The 20,214-nt window shown below is 40.1% G+C and overlaps 1 protein-coding gene across 5 annotated transcripts in view; it reads left to right on the top strand.

Moving 5' to 3' along the window:
• The first annotated feature begins 3,563 nt into the window (after positions 1 to 3,563).
• The window catches only part of FMO5 (flavin containing dimethylaniline monoxygenase 5), a 43,704-nt gene continuing 27,053 nt past the window's right edge, over positions 3,564 to 20,214 (top strand). Inside the window, exons 1-5 of one of the 5 annotated variants that reach the window (XM_050750346.1) lie at positions 3,564 to 3,919; positions 4,140 to 4,315; positions 14,020 to 14,208; positions 16,473 to 16,635; positions 17,398 to 17,540. In XM_050750346.1, coding sequence (XP_050606303.1) covers positions 4,181 to 4,315; positions 14,020 to 14,208; positions 16,473 to 16,635; positions 17,398 to 17,540 — 630 coding nt within the window. In that variant the 5' untranslated portion in view covers positions 3,564 to 3,919; positions 4,140 to 4,180. Of the gene's footprint in view, positions 4,316 to 14,019; positions 14,209 to 16,472; positions 16,636 to 17,397; positions 17,541 to 20,214 lie in introns of all 5 variants that reach the window. The other 4 variants (XM_050750350.1, XM_050750347.1, XM_050750348.1 and 1 more) reach the window with 4 other exon arrangements.

Below are 20,214 nucleotides of genomic sequence, written 5' to 3'. Positions count from 1 at the left end.
TTTTCACAAGAAACTAAATACAAATTTGAAAGTCCAAGGTATTATGAAGGATCAAAAACCTTTACTTGGGAATGAGCCTGGGGGTCACTCAAATATCCGCATCTCATCAGTGGAGACTTAAGAAATTGCAAGTTATCCCTCATTATTGAGGTTCCATGGTAATCTCATTTGCTTGGGGTGTCTACAGGCATAGTGTTTTCCCCATATGTGTGGCCCACAGATATGGGTCATATCATAAAGGTAAACAAAACACACACACACACACACACACACACACACACACACACACACACACACACTGTGGGATATCTACTCCATGGTAGCCTCTAACCAGCTTTGATAGATTGTATTACTGTTCCTAACTATCCACTTTCTCTCCATAAGATGGTTATACATTTATGCCCTTAGTCATATGAGTTGCAGTGCTTCCTACTAGGATGAACCCCTGTGATTTGCCTTGGCCAGTGGAATATGAGTGAATGTGATTTACCCTAGCATATGAGTTGAAGCTTTAAATGTGCTTGCCCAGATTGTTCCTACCCTCTGCCCTGGAAGCTATACAAATGAAATAAGGGCCATGCTGGTTAAAATCTTTCCTAATTTTTTCATGTCAGTATTCATCTCATTAAATATGTAATATAGTCCTTCCCCATCTTGATGAACATTTATGAAGTCATTTTAAATTTTTCACTATTATTCCATAAATATAGACAATTGTTATTTGTCAATTCAAAATAAATTAGTGAAAACATTTTTAAGTTAGAAAATAAAATAATTCTTTACAATTAATGCCGACTAATACTTGAACTCCAACTACGTGCCAGGCCATGTGTGGGCACTTTACGTGTATTATCTTATAACATCCATAGGTTCTGCAGCTTAGGACATGGGTATCTTTGGGGACCATGTTTTCAGCCTACCGTGATGTCTGTGATTTATCTCCTCATCCTTTTCAGATATGCACTTTCCCTTCCTCCTCTCTGAGTAACAAAGTACCTAGCACATAGCAGGCATAGAATGGATGATGTTGGGGAGATCAAACCCAACACCCGGTCGTGGGGGCGACGAAGTCTGGCAGAGTCAAAGGACTGAGAAAAGACAGTTTGAGAAGTAAAGTGAGACCAGGGGGCCATTGCGATTGTGGAGGCTGCGAAGGCCTCGAGCTCTGGGAGCCCACGCTATTTATTGGTAATCCAACAGAGAAACAGGTGGTGAGAATGTGGGGGTCAAAAGGGCAGGCTCATGATCTACAGCTGTGACAGTTTAGCATTTATATGGAACATATTCTGCTATTTGAGATAATGGGAATACAATCAATCTAGGAGCTTGGAGGGCTAGAAGCAAGGAGCCAGCAAGTCTACACACATTGCAGAGGACATTATGTCAGACATGCAAGCCCTGCCTCGGCTTTCTTCCCAACACTCAGCTGTTTCCCAACAGATGCTGTGCTAGAAATGACTCTTGCAGTAGTCAGGATTGACTTATTAAGGGTTTACTACTGAACAAATAGCTCTCCACATTTTAACTCAGCAAAAGTATATTTCTCACTCATGTCACAGTCCAATGCTTGTCAGGCACCTTTCCTTGGCAGCTGTCCCTCAAAGAAGCTTCAAGCCTATTCTATCTTACAAAGATGCCATTTAAAAGTGGCCTCCATGGAGCTTGCAATGAGCCAAGATCACACCACTGCACTCCAGCCTGGGCGACAGAGTGAGACTCCATCTCAAAAAAAAAAAAAAAAAAGTGGCCTCCAAAAGAGACTATTTGCTGAATGAATATAGGCAAAATGCAAATGTAATAGAATTGGAAAACAGGATAGCATCTGAGTAGAAGTGAGACTGTATTGTTTGAAAGCTCTTCCTGGGATGGGCCTTTGCAGAAATTCTGCAAACCCAGTTCCACATGCATGTGCATCCATACCCATACACTCCTTCAAAAGCCTCATATGTTATCTTGGAATTAGTCATTGTTATTTCTCACTCATAATATTGCTCTTTTGTAATAGCATGAGTAATTGAGTTGAGTCTGTATATTAATTTGGGTGTATCAAGTTATTGGTCAATGAAGAAATTGACTCACTTGCAAATTGTCAGCTAGCTGAGAGAGAAAATTTGAGTCAAGGTTTAAAACATTATGTAAGTAATTTTTAAAACAACACAAAACATATTTGCTACATTCGAAAGCAATTGATTATAAGACACAATTGAAGTAGGGGGACATTAAAATAAAATTACATTGTTTACTAGATTTTAAAAGTAATTCTTGCATTATTTGTAAAGCTGATTCAGTAGGAAGAAATTAATACTCAGTTTATAAAAGTATTCATGTTTTCCTTTAGGCATTTCTTCTAGTGCATTCAAAATTATCCAATTTACAAATAATTCATTTTAAGTTAACGTCCAGCATATAAAATGGTTGTGTTGAAACACTGTCTTCAGAATTTTACTTTTAAAAGATACTATTTTAGTATAAATTCACATTTATAGCTGAACGCTTTTGTGAAAGATAGTAGTCTTTAAAATATTTTACAGGCTGGCCTTGTTGGTCATGCCTGTTATCCTAGCACTTTGGGAGGCCAAGGCAGGTGGATCACTTGAGCCCAGGAGTTCAAGACCAGCTTGAGCAACATAGTGAAACCTCATTTCTACAAAAAATACAAAAATTACCAGATGTGGTGGCACACAGCTGCAGTCCCTACTCAGGAGGCTGAGGTGGGAGGATTGCTTGAACCCAGGAGATAGAGGCTGCAGTGAGCCATGATTTCACCATGCACTCCAGCCCAAGTGCCAGAGTGAGACTTTGTTTCAAAAAAAAAAAAAAGTTTGACAGTTCCAAAACATATTCATGTTAATTAGAGTCCGCTAAATTGCTATAAATACAACAAAAAATTCAGTGGCACAAACAAAGTATCAGTTGCCTCATGTAAAAGTCCAAGATTAGCAGGTGCAGATTAGAAGAGCAAAACTGACTCAGGGAGTGGTAGAAGGTGAGCAAGGATCCAAGGCATGAGTCACAATCCATGCCTCTTACAACCCCTCACATCTGTCAAATAGAACCCTTGGCGGGATGGGCCCTTGTTCTAGGCCAGTGCCTGCAATCTTGTTTCTATTATATTGGTGGTTCTACATGACTTTATATTTGAAAAGTTACATTTTAGAAGTGGATATTTTGTATGTTTGGTTACTCATCTAACTGTAGGAAAGCACTATTAAAAATACTTTTATTTCATTAAAATTATCTGCTTATGTTTTGGTCTCCTCCACTAAACTGTAAGCGCCTCTGAGTAGGAAACAATGCATTCCTCACTATGTTCCAGCACTCAGCTCAGTGCACGGGGTTTTAAAAGTAAATTTCTACCAGAAGTATAGATTCTTAGATCCAGATTGTGAGGAGGGGAGGAGAGAAGTATAGGCGAGGCGGGGGCGGAAGCGGGGGCAGGGTCATCTGTTTGAACAGATCACCTGAGGGGTAGGTGTTCACTGAAGCATTTGGAGCAGAACTTGCTTTGGGGTTGTTGACAGTTTTCTTTTCACTAGGAAGTATTTGTCAGTTAAAGGCAAAAACCAGGAAGTTAAAAGTGGATGCAGAGGCGAGCACAGATGGGACTAGGGGGCACTCTGTTTTCAGAGAAAGTAGTTGAGAGTCCTGGCAACAGCAGCTGAAATATAAAGAAGTTGTAGGATTAACTTTTTTGCCCAAAGCAGCTTCAGCCCACGTTTCATTCCCATCAAGGGAGGGAGAATGGGTGCCGCTGAGTGGGCGGGGGAGTAGTCTCTGAAAGGAGGTGGAGCGCTACAGCCCCTCCCCGTTGGCTCTCGCTGTTTGTATACTATTGGTTTATACTGATTTGACAACAGCCGGCTGTTGAGTCGCCTCCTGATCGCAGCTGAAGGGTCTGTTGAGGGCTTCGGGAAAGGCGGTGAGATCCGGTACCGCAGCAGAGCACTCCCGGCTCTGGGTTTCGCAGGCGCAGGGCTCCCGCGTGCCAGCAGAGGGATTTCCTCTAGTGAAGAGGACCGTCGAATCTGTCCTCCTCAAGGCAGCTCTTGTACACAATTTATTCGAATGCCATGGCCAAGGTCTTCCTTGAAAAATGTTGACCGATGTGTGCTTTTTGTCTTTTGTCATCTTTTCTTTAGGATAGGCGACATTGACCCACAGGTGAAGATCTCTGGAGATCATGACAAAGAAAAGAATTGCTGTGATTGGGGGAGGAGTGAGCGGGCTCTCTTCCATCAAGTGCTGCATAGAAGAAGGCCTGGAACCTGTCTGCTTTGAAAGGACTGATGACATCGGAGGGCTCTGGAGGTTCCAGGTACATACATCTCCTAGTCCCTTAATACTTGAAACCCTCCCTGCAACTAGGTGCATACTACAGTTTATCTTAACAGTGTCAGGTGGCCGGCCCGGTGGCTCACGCCTGTAATCCTAGCACTTTGGGAGGCCGAGACGGGCGGATCACGAGGTCAGGAGATCGAGACCATCCTGGCTAACACGTGAAACCCCATCTCTACAAAAATACAAAAAAAAATTAGCCGGGCATAGTGGCGGGCGTCTGTAGTCCCAGCTACTCAAGAGGCTGAGGCAAGAGAATGGGGTGAACCCGGGAGGCGGAGCTTGCAGTGAGCCAAGATTGCACTCCAGCCTGGGTGACAGAGCGAGACTCCGTCTCGAGAAAAAAATAAAATAAAAAAGACAGTTAAACTTATTATATTCCAAAGAATACCAGCCATCTTTATTGATCTCCAAACTGACATGCGTTGGGTTTGCTGAGTTTGCTTTTATTTTTATTTATTTATTTATTTTTTTTTTTTGAGACGGAGTCTCACTGTGTCTCCCAGGCTGGAGTGCAGTGGCGTGATCTCGGCTCACTGCAAGCTCCGCCTCCGGGGTTCACGCCATTCTCCCGCCTCAGCCTCCCAAGTAGCTGAGACTACAGGCGCCCGCCACCACGCCCGGCTAGTTTTTTGTATTTTTAGTAGAGACGGGGTTTCACCATGTTAGCCAGGATAGTCTCGATCTCCTGACCTCGTGATCCACCCGCCTCGGCCTCCCAAAGTGCTGGGATTACAGGCTTCAGCCACCGCGCCTGGCCTTATTTTTATTTTTTCACTTTTTGAAGGATAATTTTTATTATTTTTATTTACAGAAAATTCAGCAGTGTACATTTAACCCAGTTTAGTGGCAACTTCTTTCACCTTTCCCTTTTCCAGCTTGGTGATTCAAGCGACAGATTTAGGACCCAGGACATTGCCTCCCCAGTGGCAGCGAATCTCATCATATCTGTCCATGTAATTGGTTCTGAAAACTGCCACCAACTTAGCCACATCTCCTTTGTCTTCCTAGTGAACCTGTGTGAAGGCAACGTCGTGCAGGTCTTCCCGTGGACTAGACATCTCAATCTTAACTTCCCCCTGATAATGCAGTAAGGGACCCCCATTTTGGGACACAGGGCAGGCAGGAAGACAACCAGCTCTATGGGATCCGCATCGTGTGCCATCACCACCAGCTGAGTCTTCTTGTTCTCCACCAAGGTGGTGATTGTGTTAACCCCTGCTGGAGAGACAGGGTGGTGTCTCGATGGGATATCCCCTTTGCCAGCAGCTTTCTTCACAGTCCAGGACAGTAGTCTCTACTTCTTCTCTCGTTTTGTCTCTGGTCTGTGTTTGTGGGCCCCCATAAGCAGTCAGTAGCTGTTTGGCAGTGCAAGACCTGGGTGAACTGGTTAATGGCAGGAAGTGCTTTCAGCAGCTTATAGAAGGATAGCTCTTTGCTGCTACAAACTGATACAGGGGGGCCATTTGACAAACCGAGTAAGGTCCCTTTGGGGCTGGATGTCCTGTCCAATGCCAAAATTCTTAGGCTTTTTCTCAAACAGAGGATTTGCAACATTTTTGGCTTCCTGCTTCTTCACGATAGCAGGGGTGGGGGCCGCCTTCTTTCCCTTAGCCTTCTTTCCTATTGGCATCTTGGGTGGCTAGAGGAGAACAGGTTTGCTTTTAAGCTAGCTTTCTGAACAGTGAATAGTATTGAGGTGCCCTAGATAAGTTTTACATTTCATATTTCATAAAAACTAACACAGTGTTGGCCAGCTACATAAAAGTGGCTTTATAGCATTTCTTAGTTGAACAGAAATACAATCCTCTTGCACCCTGACTCTGTTTTGGGGACCAATTTTATGTGACAATGGTCCTTATTCAGATCTGGAGTGGATCCCCTTGGCTGACCTGCATACCTATATCATCATCAGTCTTGGACATGGGCAAAAAGCCCGTTGTTTTTAGTAAACAGCAGAAAATTCTGCTCTTAAAATCTGGCCACAATATGGTATGGAGGTTAAGAACGCAGTCTTAAACTCAAACGTTATTTCTGTCACCTACTAGCAGTGTGACCTTGGGCACATCATTAAGCCTCTCTGTACCTCTGTTTCTTCATCTTTAAGAAGTGGATAATGATAGTATCCACTTAATAGAGTTATTGTCAGGAGTAAATGAATGGATCATTATGCCAATCACTTACAACAGTACCAGGAACATAGTGCTACATGTTGGTTATTATTCAGTACGCCTAGGATGGGACTCACACATGTGGTGTCTTTACTAAGCATCTTAGCCAGGTTTGGCAGTTACTGAAAAGGCATGAAATCAATTAAGGATGGGAGGAGGTTGGGAGGGCATCCATCACCCTGTCTGATTATCAAGTTTCTGGTTTTTATCTACAATGTGGTTTAAAATTATTATCTGCTAAAGACTTAATGTGGAGGTTTTTCTTCTGATTATCCACTTGGCAAAATTTTAACACTTTATAAACTGCTTCCTTGAAAATAAATAAGCTGTGTTTCATCATAATGCTCTGACCTCTGTTCCGACAGACCACACCTGTGGTTCACCATTATATTTCTAGAGCCAAGCATGTATTCTACTGTCTCCGTTTTTTAAAGCTCCCCAGATGATTCCAATGTGCAGACCAGGTTAAGAATAACAGTTCAAAGAGAGTTTCTATTTCATGGGATTTTGAGAATCTGGCAGGAACAGTAGCCCCGAACTGTCCTCATTCCTCCCATTTAAATTTTTCTTCTTTCTTCTGTCCTTATTACTTCTTCCAATCCCATCAGTTCCAATTACCCCAACTTCCATCCCCTGCTCTCTCTCTCTTTTTTTTTTCTTTTTTAGACAGAGTCTCAATCTGTTACCCAGGCTGGAGTACAGTGGCGTCATCTCAGCTCACTGCAACCTCTGCCTCCTGGGTTCAAGCGATTCTCATGCCTCAGCCTCTCAAGTAGCTGGAATTATACACATACTACCACGCCTTGCTAATTCTTGTATTTTTAGTAAACACGGGGTTTCATCATGTTGGCCAGGCTATTCTCGAACTCCTGACCTCAAGTGATCTACTCACCTCAGCCTCCCAAAGTGTGGGGATTACAGGCATGAGCCACCATGCCTAGCCTCTCTTTTCTTACACAGACTTCCTGATCAAATAAATGTGTGAGCCTTGTGCCTAGGTAGGAAATATAATCAGTGTATAGAATGTGTAGAGGGAAGATTTATTCATCAATGGTAGAAAATTGTAAAATCCAGGAGCAGAAGCTTCTTTTTCTTCTACTCACTAACCCAATACTGCTCTGTGCTCACTCTTTTGTAAAGCAGTGGATTGGCACAGTGATAAAACTTACGTAAGGTCCAGTCGGGTGGTTCGAAGGACTTGAAGGATTTTGTTGACACAGGATAACACTTTGTTGTGGTTAGTGATTTGAAAAAGAGTTGAAGTATAGGAGTACCTCAAAGAGGTGAGATCTGTCATTCATTTCACTCACTGATCCCAACAGACCTGCTGTGGAAAGCATGGCTCTACTCTTTGTAAACTTTGAACTTTTGGAATACAGGTACAGGCTTGCATTTATCAGTACCTCATAAAGTATTTTATTACAGAGGGACTTTATAAATCTCTCTTGAATGAATAAATGAAATAAAATTCAGAAGTTAGGAACGTGCCTCCCCTGTTCTCCTTACAAACATCTTAATTCCAAAATGACCCTGCCATTCATTAATTTACCTTAATTTAAAAAATATATACTTGTGTACAAACATGTTTAAACAAACTTAATTTTAGAACAGTTTTAGACTTACAAAATTTATTAGGAAGACAGCACAGAGAATTATAGTACACCTCATGTCCAGTTACCCCATTATTAACATCTTATATTAGTATGATACATTTGTAAATAATTAATGAACCCATATTGATACATTATTATTAACTGAATTCCATAATTTATTCAGATTTACTTAGTTTTTCCTAGTGTCCTTTTTCTGTTCCAGGATCCCACCCAGGATACCGTATTACATTTAATAGTCATATCTCCTTAGGCTCTTTTTGGCTATGAAATTTCTTAGACTTTCCTTGTTTTTGATGCCCTTGATAGTTTTGATGATTACTTACTGGTCAGATATGTTGTAGAATATCCCTCAGTTGGGATTTATCTGATTTTTTTCTCATGGTTAAACTGCAGTTATGAATTTTGGTGAGGAATATTATAAAGGTAAAGTGCCATTCTCCTAACCTCCCATCAAGGGTACATACTATCAACATTATACCCACTGTTTTTTTTCTTTTTTTTGAAACTTAAAACTCATTTTATGTTATTGTAAGTAAGAAATTAGCATTCAATATATGCCAAAATATATCTTTGTTGAAGTGTAAGTTTGTTTCACTTTTCTATTTTTCGTTTTCCAACTTTTATCTTAGGTTCAGGAGGTACATATGAAAGTTTGTTACAAGGATAAATTGTATGGGGCTGGGATAACTGCTAGCCATACGCAGAAGATTGACACTAGATCCCTTCCTTTTGCCATATGTGAAAATCAACTCAACATGGATTAAAAAGTTAAATGTAAAACCTCAAAATATAAAAACCCTAGATAATATCACTATTGATGTTAACCTTGATGTCCTGGCTTGAAACAGTGTTTATTAGTTTTTGCCACAGTAAAGTTGCTCCTTGTTTTTCCCTTGCCATACTGTGTTCTTTGGAACAAAGCCACTATACACAGCCTACAACTAAGGACAAAGTCTTCTATTCTAGGCCTTCAGTCTTTCCATATGAACTTTAGAATCCATGTGTTAACTTGGATTCTAAAATAGCTTGCTGGGATGTTGATTGGGATTGCATTGTATCTGTAGGTCAAGTTGGAAAGAACTGACATCTTAACAATATTTAATCTTGCAGTCTACAAATCGGAATATCTCTCCATTTATTTAAATCTTAGACTTTCTTCATCTGTGTTTTATATCTGTGTTTTATAATTCATGCTTATAAATCCTATACTTTTTTTATATTTACACCTACTATGTAATTTCGGGGGCATTATTATAGATGGAGTTTTTAAAATTTCAAATTCCAGTTGTTCATTCTGGTATATAAAAAAGCAAATGGCCAGGCACAGTGGTTCATGCCTGTAATCCCAGCACTTTGGGATGCCAAGGCAGGTGAATCACGAGGTCAGGAGATAGAGACCAGCCTGGCCAACATAGTGAAACCCCATCTCTACTAAAAATGCAAAAATTAGCCGGGCATGGTGTCATGCGCCTGTAGTCCCAGCTACTCAGGAGGCTGAGGCAGGAGAATTGCTTGCATCCAGGGGGCGGGGATTGTGGTGAGCCAAGATTTCGCCACTGCACTCCAGCCTAGGCAATAGAGCCAGACTCTGTCTCAAAAACAAAGCAACTAACTTTTGTATGTTAACCATGTATCCTGCAACCCCGCTGTACTCACTTGTTGGCTCTAGGAGTTTTTTTTCTTTCTTTCTCTCTTTCTTTCTTTTTTTCTTTTCTTTTTTTCTTTTCTTTTTTTTTTTTTTAATTCTTTGGGATTTTCTTTTTTTTTTTTTTTTTTTTTTTTTGAGACGGAGTCTCGCTGTGTCTCCCAGGCTGGAGTGCAGTGGCGTGATCTCGGCTCACTGCAAGCTCCGCCTCCCGGGTTCACGCCATTCTCCCACCTCAGCCTCCCAAGTAGCTGAGACTACAGGCGCCCGCCACCACGCCCGGCTAGTTTTTTGTATTTTTAGTAGAGACGGGGTTTCACCATGTTAGCCAGGATAGTCTCGATCTCCTGACCTCGTGATCCACCCGCCTCGGCCTCCCAAAGTGCTGGGATTACAGGCTTGAGCCACCGCGCCCGGCCATTCTTTGGGATTTTCTATGTAGACAGTTAGGTCATCTGCAAATAAAAAGTTATCTTTATTCCTTCCCAATCAGTATATCCTTTACTTTTCTTTCTTGTATTATTGTACTAGCTAAGACTTCTAGTACAATGTTCCACAGGAGTGGTGAGAGAGGACATCCTTACCTTGTTCCCAGTCTTAGGGGAAAAGTGTCTAGTTTCTCACTGTGAAGTATGATGTTAATTGTAGGTATTTTATAGATGTTCTTTATCAAATTGAGGAAGTTTCTCTCCATTTCTAGTTTGCTGAGAGTTCTTATCATGAATGGGTGTTGTACAAACAACATTTTAACAAAAATAAAAGAAAAAGAAAGAAATCCTACTGCCTTAATAAATCAACTGGTTTTCTCTATTTTCACATTTTTTTCTATTTAAAATAAATAAAGTATACTCAAAAGAGACATGTCTAACAGGGAGAGATTATACAATTATAATTATATACCCACAGGTAGACATAATATTACATATTTGGTGAATAGAATGTAAATTTAATTTTACAATTACTTTTTTACTTCAAGTTATATCATAGGCCGTTTTTAATGTTCCTGCACAGACTTCAAAATCATAGTTTTTGGTGTCCCCAAATTCACTTTCCATAATTCATTAACTAATTCATTTCAAAGCATTTATTGCACGTCCAGTACACACCAGGTCCATGATAATAGAGATTTAAAGAAGGATATGGCTACTCTCGGGTTTCTCACAGTCATGGAAACAAATGCTTGATAATATAGTGTGTTTAAGTTATCTTTATAGAAATATGAACAGAGAGTTTTGGGAGCTTGGAGGATGAATAGGGGAATCTAATTCCCTGGAGAAATTAGAAAAGTCTTCTTGAAGGAAGTGACATTTGATATAACTCTTGAAGGACAGGAAATTTTTCAGGTGAAGAAATAGTAATATGTACAGAGGTTTGAAAGTTGGGCAAGAGCTTAGAGTGTTTCAGGAACAATTTAATGACTTAGAAATTTGAGATTAAATAAGGACAACACTGGATGAAGATTAAAAGATAAACCGGGCTAGACTGTGAAATGTGCTAAATTTCAAAATAAGGAATTTTGTTTTCCAGATGGAATCAAGAGAAACTATTAAGCAGTGGAGTGGCAGGATCTACTTCGTATTTATCAGGATACCCATAGAGTGGTGTGGAAGATAAATTCTGCAGGTTGAGGCTGGGCGCGGTGGCTCACGCCTGTAATCCCAGCACTTTGGGAGGCTGAGACAGGTGGATCACGAGGTCAGGAGATAGAAACCAGCCTGGCTAACCTGGTGAAACCCCGTCTCTACTAAAAATAAAAATAAAAAAAATAGCCAGGTGTAGTGGCGCACGCCTGTAGTCCCGGCTACTGGGAAGGCTGAGGCAGGAAAATTGCTTGAACCGAGGAGGCAGAGGTTGCAGGGAGCTGAGATCGTGCTACTGCACTCCAGCCTGGCAACAGAGCGAGACTCTGTCTCAAAGAAAAACTTAAAAAAATTCTGCATGTTGAGATACTGTAACTTACTAAACCATTCATCTATTTTGGGAACATTTAACATTGTTACTAATTAATTGCTATTTAAGTTATACAAAAATATGTCTTTCTGCATTTGACTTTATATTATTTTGCAATTTTTCTTAGGACAAAATTTTGGGAGATATATGTGTCTTATTGAACTCTTTTTGAGATAAATGTTGATGTATATTATTAGTTTTGTTATGCATTTTGCGAAACTTACATCTTATTCTGTATATCCCTTTCTCAATACAATTTGATATGCATCCATTAAACATTTATTGAGTGCTATGTATCATTGTGGATGCTGGGGGAAAAACCATGAGTACAATTCAAGGGGCTTACAATCTAGTTGGGGAGATAAGGAATACACTACAAAACATTACGGAGGTCTTTGAATCCTAAGCTGAGAAATAGGAACTTTATTCTACAGGAAATGGGGCAACATCTAAAATTTTAATTAGGGCAGAGATATAGTCCAGCCACACCTCAGAGAGAACACTTTGGCTGAAATAGGTAGGATAGGTTAGAAGAAGAGACTTCAAAGGAGACTTGTGACAATGTTATTAGCAGTTAAAGAAATGAGATTTTGGATTATGGGTCAGAGAAATGGGAATGATCAATTTAGGATTCCTAGACTGAATAATTATGCAATAAAAATGGGAGAAAATCAATCCTAAAGGAGGACAAAGCCAACAAACACTCTCCTTTGTGGCTATTTAATGTTTCATAATACTCAATATTTCAATATCTGTTCATTTCTAGAATAAAAAGGGAGGAGGATATGCAAATTGATTAAGGTGATTTTCCATAGTCAAAACAATTTTTGAAAATCTAAAAATTTGAAAACTCCTCATTTGTGAAATCTCTGTGACAGAATAATAGTTTGGGTAGATTGCATCATTGCATTACTTTATGTGGTCACCACAACAATGCTATAAGGTAGTTAACAGGAAGGTTTTTTTTTATTTTTTTATTTTTTCTTGAGATGGAGTTTTGCTCTTGTTGCCCGGGCTGGAGTGCAATGGCGCAATCTCAGCTTGCAGCAACCTCCGCCTCCCGGGTTCAAGCAATTCTCCTGCCTCAGCCACCTGAGTAGCTGGGATTACAGGCATGTGCCACCACGCCCAGCTAATTTTGTATTTTTAGTAGAGACGGGGTTTCTCCATGTTGGTCAGGCTGGTCTTGAACTCCCGACCTCAGGTGATTCGCCCGCCTCGGCCTCCCAAAGTGCTGGGATTACAGGCATGAGCCACCACGCCCAGCCTCAATAGAAAGTTTTTGAGGATGCAAAGAAGTTTGTTGTAGGAGAAAGAACACTGAATTGGGGATTAATGTCATCTAATGCAGTGCATCTCAGTTTGCATACACATCTGAATCACGTGAAGATTTTGCTAAGATGCAGGTTCTGATTCAGTAGGTCTGAGGTGGGGCCTGAGAGTCTGCATTTCTAACACCATCTCTCAAGTGAAGCCCCTGCTGCTAGTCTATAGGCCACACTTTGGTAGTAAGGATCTAGACCAGTGGTTCTCAAATTTCAGTTGTTTTGTTGGGCATTTAGCTTGTTTCATTTTTATATTATGAATAATGCTGGTATTAACATCCTTTAACATAAAGCTTCCTCAGCAATGCTGAATATTTTTTTAAAAGGCTAGGTAAATTGCAAGGAGTTTCATATACATTTTGACACTGCTCTCCAGAAAACAGTGGAGATGTTATACTGTTTCCAGTACATGGAAACTGTTACACTCTTTCCTGTATATGTTCCCATTTTGCCTCACTGTTACTCATTTAAAAGACTATTACTCAGTGTTAGTAACACTGTCTTCACATGTTTAAAACTTCAGCTGGGATAGAATAGAATAGGTAGAATTTCTGGGGACTGACCACATATCTTCTGTCCCAGACATTCTCTTCATGTGGTGAGGCTGGACTTCCTCATGGTATGGTGGTCTCATGGTAGTTGGATTTCTCATATGGCTGCTAGCTTCTACCAGAGCGAGCTTTCTGAGACCCAGGCAGAATCTGCAAGGCTACTTATGACTTGGTCTTAGAAGTCATTCAGTGTCATTTCAACTGTATGCTGTTGGTCAAAAGCAAGTCATAAAGATAACTGAGATTCAAAGGGAAGGGACTAGATAAGGGCACAAATACTGAAAGGTAGGGGTGTGTGTGTGTGTGTGTGTGTGTGTGTGTGTGTGTGACTGACACTTCCTTCAGAAAACTTTTTCAGATGTTTATTGACTATTTATAAAACATGAAGATGATTCTCAAGTTGCTATGAATATTTTCTATTTATTGCAGGAAAATCCTGAAGAAGGAAGAGCCAGTATTTACAAATCAGTGATCATCAATACTTCTAAAGAGATGATGTGCTTCAGTGACTATCCAATCCCAGATCATTATCCTAACTTCATGCATAACGCCCAGGTCCTGGAGTATTTCAAGATGTATGCCAAAGAATTTGACCTTCTAAAGTATATTCGATTTAAGGTAGAAAATTGTGTGGATATCTTTGTGTTTGATGTTATTTGCTAAGTAAATGAATAATGTGATTTCAATTACCAATGTTTACTTCTAAAGATTGGCTTGATTTGCACATGTATTTATCCTACCCAGGGAAAAACTCCATTCTTTGCCCTCCTTGCTTCTCAAAAATATTCAAGGGATGGTCTCGCTTTCATATATTTGGCTGCAGATACAGGAAGCCCCCTGGCAGAGTGTTTTCATCACCTTCATTTCACATTATTTGCACATAACTGCAATAAACAGGTGAAGGGAATTGCTTTCCCCATTACAGAAGGGAACTGAGAGGTATGGGAACTTTAAAACTTTCTGGTTCCACAGTCCTTTACTGCTTTGCCCTTTTGTACTTTCTGAAGTACTTTCCAATACATTTGTTTACATAAACATCATAAAACCCAGTGAAGTATAGTTGTTGGATAGTTAACTTTGGTGTAGAGGGAAGAACATGGAATTGCAGAACAAAAACCTGAATTCTGGTGCTTGCCCTACGACTAACTAACTTAGATGTTAGACAAGCAATTTCCTCAATTTCAATTTTTCAAAATTTTCTTGTTCGTAAAACAAGATAACTGTACTAGATCACTTCCGTGGTTCCTTCCTGCTCTAAAGTATTCTAGGACTTTTCTATAATTTATGATCATGACCATAAAAGAACAGATATTTCTGACAGCTGGCAAAAAGCCCAAAGCTTCTGCCTTCTGATTATCCTGCTAACTCATGCCTTTTTCTGCTTAACGACAATAAGAAAATGAAAACATTTAGTGAACTTCTAAAGTAAGTCATTTACATTCCATTAATGCTTCTCTTCATTTGTTTAAACAATACTTATTGAACAAGTTTGTTATCATACTAAGCATTGAATATGCAAAGACAGAAAAGAAAAATCAGTAACTTCATAGTCTACTTAAGGGGTAACAAATGAAGAAAAATTTTATTATAAATATAATTAATACAAATAAAGAGTTACGTGGGGACAAATGCTAGAGATCTATACGTTGCAGTTTGGAGGAGAGATGTTGAACCCAACAGGACAGGTTCCAAGGAAGTTTTCTTAAAGGAGATAAAGTTTTCTTAAAGCTGAGTCTTGAAGGGTGAGTAGGAATCGACCAAATAAGGAATAAAAGGGTGATCTAGGCAGAGGCACCAGCCTGTGTAAAAAAGAACATGATAGAGGAACTATAAATAGTGCTGGATGGCCAGGGCATGCAGGGGTGGTCTCTCTCTCCCTCTCTCTCTCTTTTTTTTTTTTTTTTTTTTTTGAGACAGAGTCTTGCTCTGTTGCTCAGGCTGGAGTACAGTGATACAATCTCGGCTCACTGCAACCTCCACCTCCCAAGTTCAAGCAATTCTCCTGCCTCAGCCTCCCAACTAGCTGGGAGTACAGGCACGTGCCACCACACCCGGCTAATTTTTGTATTTGTAGTAGAGACGGGGTTTCGTCATGTTGGCCAGGTGAGTTTTGAACTCCTGACCTCAGGTGATTCACCTGGCTCAGCTTCCCAAAATGCTGGGATTACAGGCGTGAGCCACCGCACCTGGCCAGGGGTGGTGTCTCTAATAGTCCATGAAGACATTATGGTCATAGGCCCTTAGAAGCACATACTGTTTCCTTAACCTAAGTAGGGTAACCCATATTTATTATTTTTATAAAGTTAAAAGTCGTAACACTATCCTATTTCACAGCCTCTTTCTTTATAGTTCCTTGTAAAATGGGTATTTATGGAAGCTAAAGGGAGATTCACTTCTATAAAGTGAGAGCCACTGAGGTGTTTTTCTACCCTGCCAGGAAAAGGCAGTCACTTGTTTAAAGGTGGCCAGGAGAAGAGAACCTGGGGTAAGAAGACATCAGAAGATCTCAGGACATATAGGGATCAGGAGAAGAATAGGCATTTAGTGCATGGAGTATCATAAAAACACAGGAGAAGCCCAGGCTTTAATCAGGTGTTACAGTGCCTTAGGACATGGACCGAGAGACCTAGTGACTTGCACTTTTCTAGAAGAGGAGGGTACATTAGCCTGCCAACACTATGTTATTTTTTTCTGTCTTGGGGAAGTTTTCTCATTCTGACCACAGCCCAACACAAAACAGTTCTTATTTGTGGAATATGAAAATCAGATATCCCGCGTGGGTCCTATTATGTGATAGTGCCTGTGATACCAGCCCTTTGTGTGACACTGTGCAAGGAGAGCCATGTCAGGGATGCCCCTGTGGTTATCACTTTTCTTTTCAGACCACTGTGTGCAGTGTGAAGAAGCAGCCTGATTTTTCAACTTCAGGCCAATGGGAAGTGGTCACTGAGTCTGAAGGGAAAAAGGAGATGAATGTCTTTGATGGAGTCATGGTTTGCACTGGCCATCACACCGATGCTCATCTACCTCTGGAAAGCTTCCCTGGTGAGCAACTTACCAGGAAGGAAGACCTTTGACCCATGCCTGTGACCTGACCCCTGAGGAATGGGAGGATTGTAGTCTGAGTAATTCCTACTTTGGAATGAAGTAAGACTTACCCTAATTCTTCTTGTTCCCCAGAAAGATGTTGAGGTAACTTGTATTATTGTCATTTTTGTAATTTTGGAGATTAGAGCAAAATGTGAGGTCTCTTTAGTTTTACAATGACTTTAGTTTTTCTAAGTATCAAAAGGAAGAATGTGGAGTTCTTGAGGAGCATTAGGCTAAATGAGGAATTTTTCAGCAATAAACAGGAATATTGAGTTTCTAAGGAAGGAATGAAAGCTTGAAGAACTTCAGTCTTTGGCCTGGATTTTCATTTTTTTAAAAAGTACTCTGTATACTCTAAAGTATATAAGAATATATGTGCTATAAGCGAAATGGGAGTAGGTATTTAAGGGGATGAAAGGACAAAAGAGAATGGAGGTTTTCTGAGGCAGTTTTTATTTATAGTCTCTAAATCCAAAATACAAACACATCCTGAGTTAAGCAAAGTACCTATGACAAGGAAATCACAAGGTACTACTCTGAGGTTACGGGGAAAAAAAAAAAGGCAAAAATACTGAGAAAGGCAAGAAAGTAGCTGAGTAAAGAGAACACTTGGAGAATATATGCTTAAACTTAAGTCTGCAAAAAGACCAAGTGACTTGACAAATGATATCCATCATATAAACCATTACCCAATAATTATTTTCCCTTCTCTTGCAGGAATTGAGAAGTTCAAAGGGCAGTACTTCCACAGTCGAGACTATAAGAACCCAGAGGGATTCACTGGAAAGAGAGTCATTATAATTGGCATTGGGAATTCTGGAGGGGATCTGGCTGTAGAGATTAGCCACACAGCCAAGCAGGTTTGAATCACTCCATTATTTACTTCGCTTAACTCTAGCTTCAGTTTCTCCAAGGAAGCTGCAGGTGGGCCCAACAGAGAGTAGGGATACCTGCACATAGCCCATCAGTGCCAGTGGCAAATGTAGGGCTTGGTTTCATTACCTCAGTTGGCAACATTGTGATTGATGCTAATAGAGGAGTTAAGGCTACCAGTTAGAGTTCCATTATGCAGCTGGCCTCATACCAAGGAACTGGATCGGCTAAAGTCTGGGCTCATTATCCTAATCAGGCATCTCCTTAGAGTGTGCCTCTGGCTTTGATAAAGACCAAGTAATTGCTGGAGGTTGTTAGAGAGCAGTATTGAGAGTGAGGATCTTCTGTTGGCCAGCAGAAGTGCTATGTTCTTATATAAAGGAAAACACACTGTGATCATTAGAAACTTTTCACTCATAGGATAGTGGGTGAATTTTCCTTTACACTCCCCAAAAAGAAGCAATCTTATCTTCCCAAAGACAATGTAGGTATCCGTATAGCGTCCAAACCGTAGCACATGCAAGCAGCTTGCCCCTGCCTTTGCATACAGTTAGGTAACTCAGAATAACATTCATTCTAAAGCAATTATATCTCCTTGGCTTTTTGTTTTGTTCATTTTGGTTTTTGTATAGCAGATTTTGAACTGAGAAGCAAGTGTCTTCACTATGAATTCCTGGAAAAAGACATGCCAATATTGTATTTTGTTATTAATGTCTTTATTGAATTAAACTCTATTGGCAATAGGTAAACATCTTGGTTGTTCTTTAGTAACTTTAATTAAGCCATGCTTCTCTACAAAGATGTTTTAACTTGTTTTATTTTAATGAGAAGCTTAGTGCTACAATTCTGTTAAATGACTCTTACTCAGCAACTTTGTTTGAAAAACACTTCTTCTCATTACTATCCTCATCTACAACCACAAAAATTATTTCATATGTTACTTCATGAATTAATTCAACAGACATTTATCAGGAAATAACAATATAAAAACAAGGATTAAAAATAATTAAAGTAATTATATAAACAAGGGTTAAAACATGTGTGGGTGTTATGGTAGAAGAATGTGCAAAAAAGGAAGAGTGGGGACCCATGGCAAGAGCTTTCTTTAATATCATTGGCTTGTCAAATGGGCAGTTCTAAGGGATCTTGGCCTTACCTGCCCTGGGGAACTGCAGGTTGCCAAATAACAAAGCATTTCTGCATAAGGTGGCTGTGTCTGTGAGAAAGCCTGGGAAAATGCAAAGGAAAACTATGTCTGCATAGCAGAGGCAATACTGTCACACCACTAATGCAAGCTGAAGAAACTCAATTGCTGAGTTCTAACTTTTTGCTTTACTTGTAAATTGTATTCATGAAGATTTGTTTATAAATCAAACATTTTAAATGGACCTATATGTTTCAGTATATCATGGAAGTTTTTCATGTAATTCTTGTGGATGCTTTTGTAAAGAGAAAACATTCCTTTCTTTCAATATTAATTTCATATAAGATTACATTGATTAAACAATTTTCCTTATATATCTGATTTGTAAATGGTATTTGCTTAAAACAAGGTATAAATGGAAAACTGAATTAAGAAATATGACAGCAGTTAAGCACTTATCAAGTGTTTACTATATACCACAACTTTTACAAAAACACTTCTTAATTATCACAACAGCCTTGTGATCTATGTATTATTGTTACTATTTCATAAATATGAAACCTTTTAATTAGGGCTCTAAGTGTTTTCGTTACTCATCAGAAATTATATAGCCGGCACACAAAACTGTTCAATTTCTTTTTTTTTTTTTTTTGAGACGGAGTCTCGCTCTGTCACCCAGGCTGGAGTGCGGTGGCCGGATCTCAGCTCACTGCAAGCTCCGCCTCCCGGGTTCACGCCATTCTCCTGCCTCAGCCTCCCGAGTAGCTGGGACTATAGGCGCCCGCCACCTCGCCCGGCTAGTTTTTTGTATTTTTTAGTAGAGACGGGGTTTCACCATGTTAGCCAGGATGGTCTCGATCTCCTGACCTCGTGATCCGCCTGTCTCGGCCTCCCAAAGTGCTGGGATTACAGGCGTGAGCCACCGCGCCCGGCCCAAACTGTTCAATTTCTAAGACCATATATGCCCTTTCAACTGTGACTGTGGAAGTACATAATTATCACAGCGCTTACAGTCACCACAGGGAAGATAAGATTTGTGAAGTAAACAATTATCCCTCTGTAGACAGGTCATCTTAGACAAAAAGACTATAAAGCAATGTACTTACATAACTTACCATCTGGAAGCCATCTCCAGACAGTTTCATAATGTAGGAAAAGTGATTCTTTTGCCAGGTAACTGAATATCAAATCTTTATCAGCTCTGAACATGGACTTTAGCCAGCGGAGGACACAGAAAGACTGACTAGCTTCCTGTTGTTCTACTAGCAATATTATTTTTCTCCATTAAATAATCAGTCAAACATTTCTTAAGCACAGGCTTTGGAGTTAGTCAGACCTGGGTTGGAAATTCAGCTCTGCCACTTACTAGCTCTGTGATCTCAGGCAAGTTATTCATCCTTTCCATACCCCTCATCTATAACATGGGTGTAATAATACTTTCCTCAAGAGGTGGTTGTAATATAGATGAAGGACCTAGCACAATGACGTAAAGGTCACAAATCCCAATAAACGGAAGT

Source organism: Macaca thibetana, chromosome 1 (genome assembly GCF_024542745.1).
Source record: "Macaca thibetana thibetana isolate TM-01 chromosome 1, ASM2454274v1, whole genome shotgun sequence".
NCBI classification, from domain to species: domain Eukaryota; kingdom Metazoa; phylum Chordata; class Mammalia; order Primates; family Cercopithecidae; genus Macaca; species Macaca thibetana.
The sequence above is the reverse complement of the archived record's forward strand: the minus strand, read 5'-3'. Positions and strand labels throughout refer to the sequence as shown.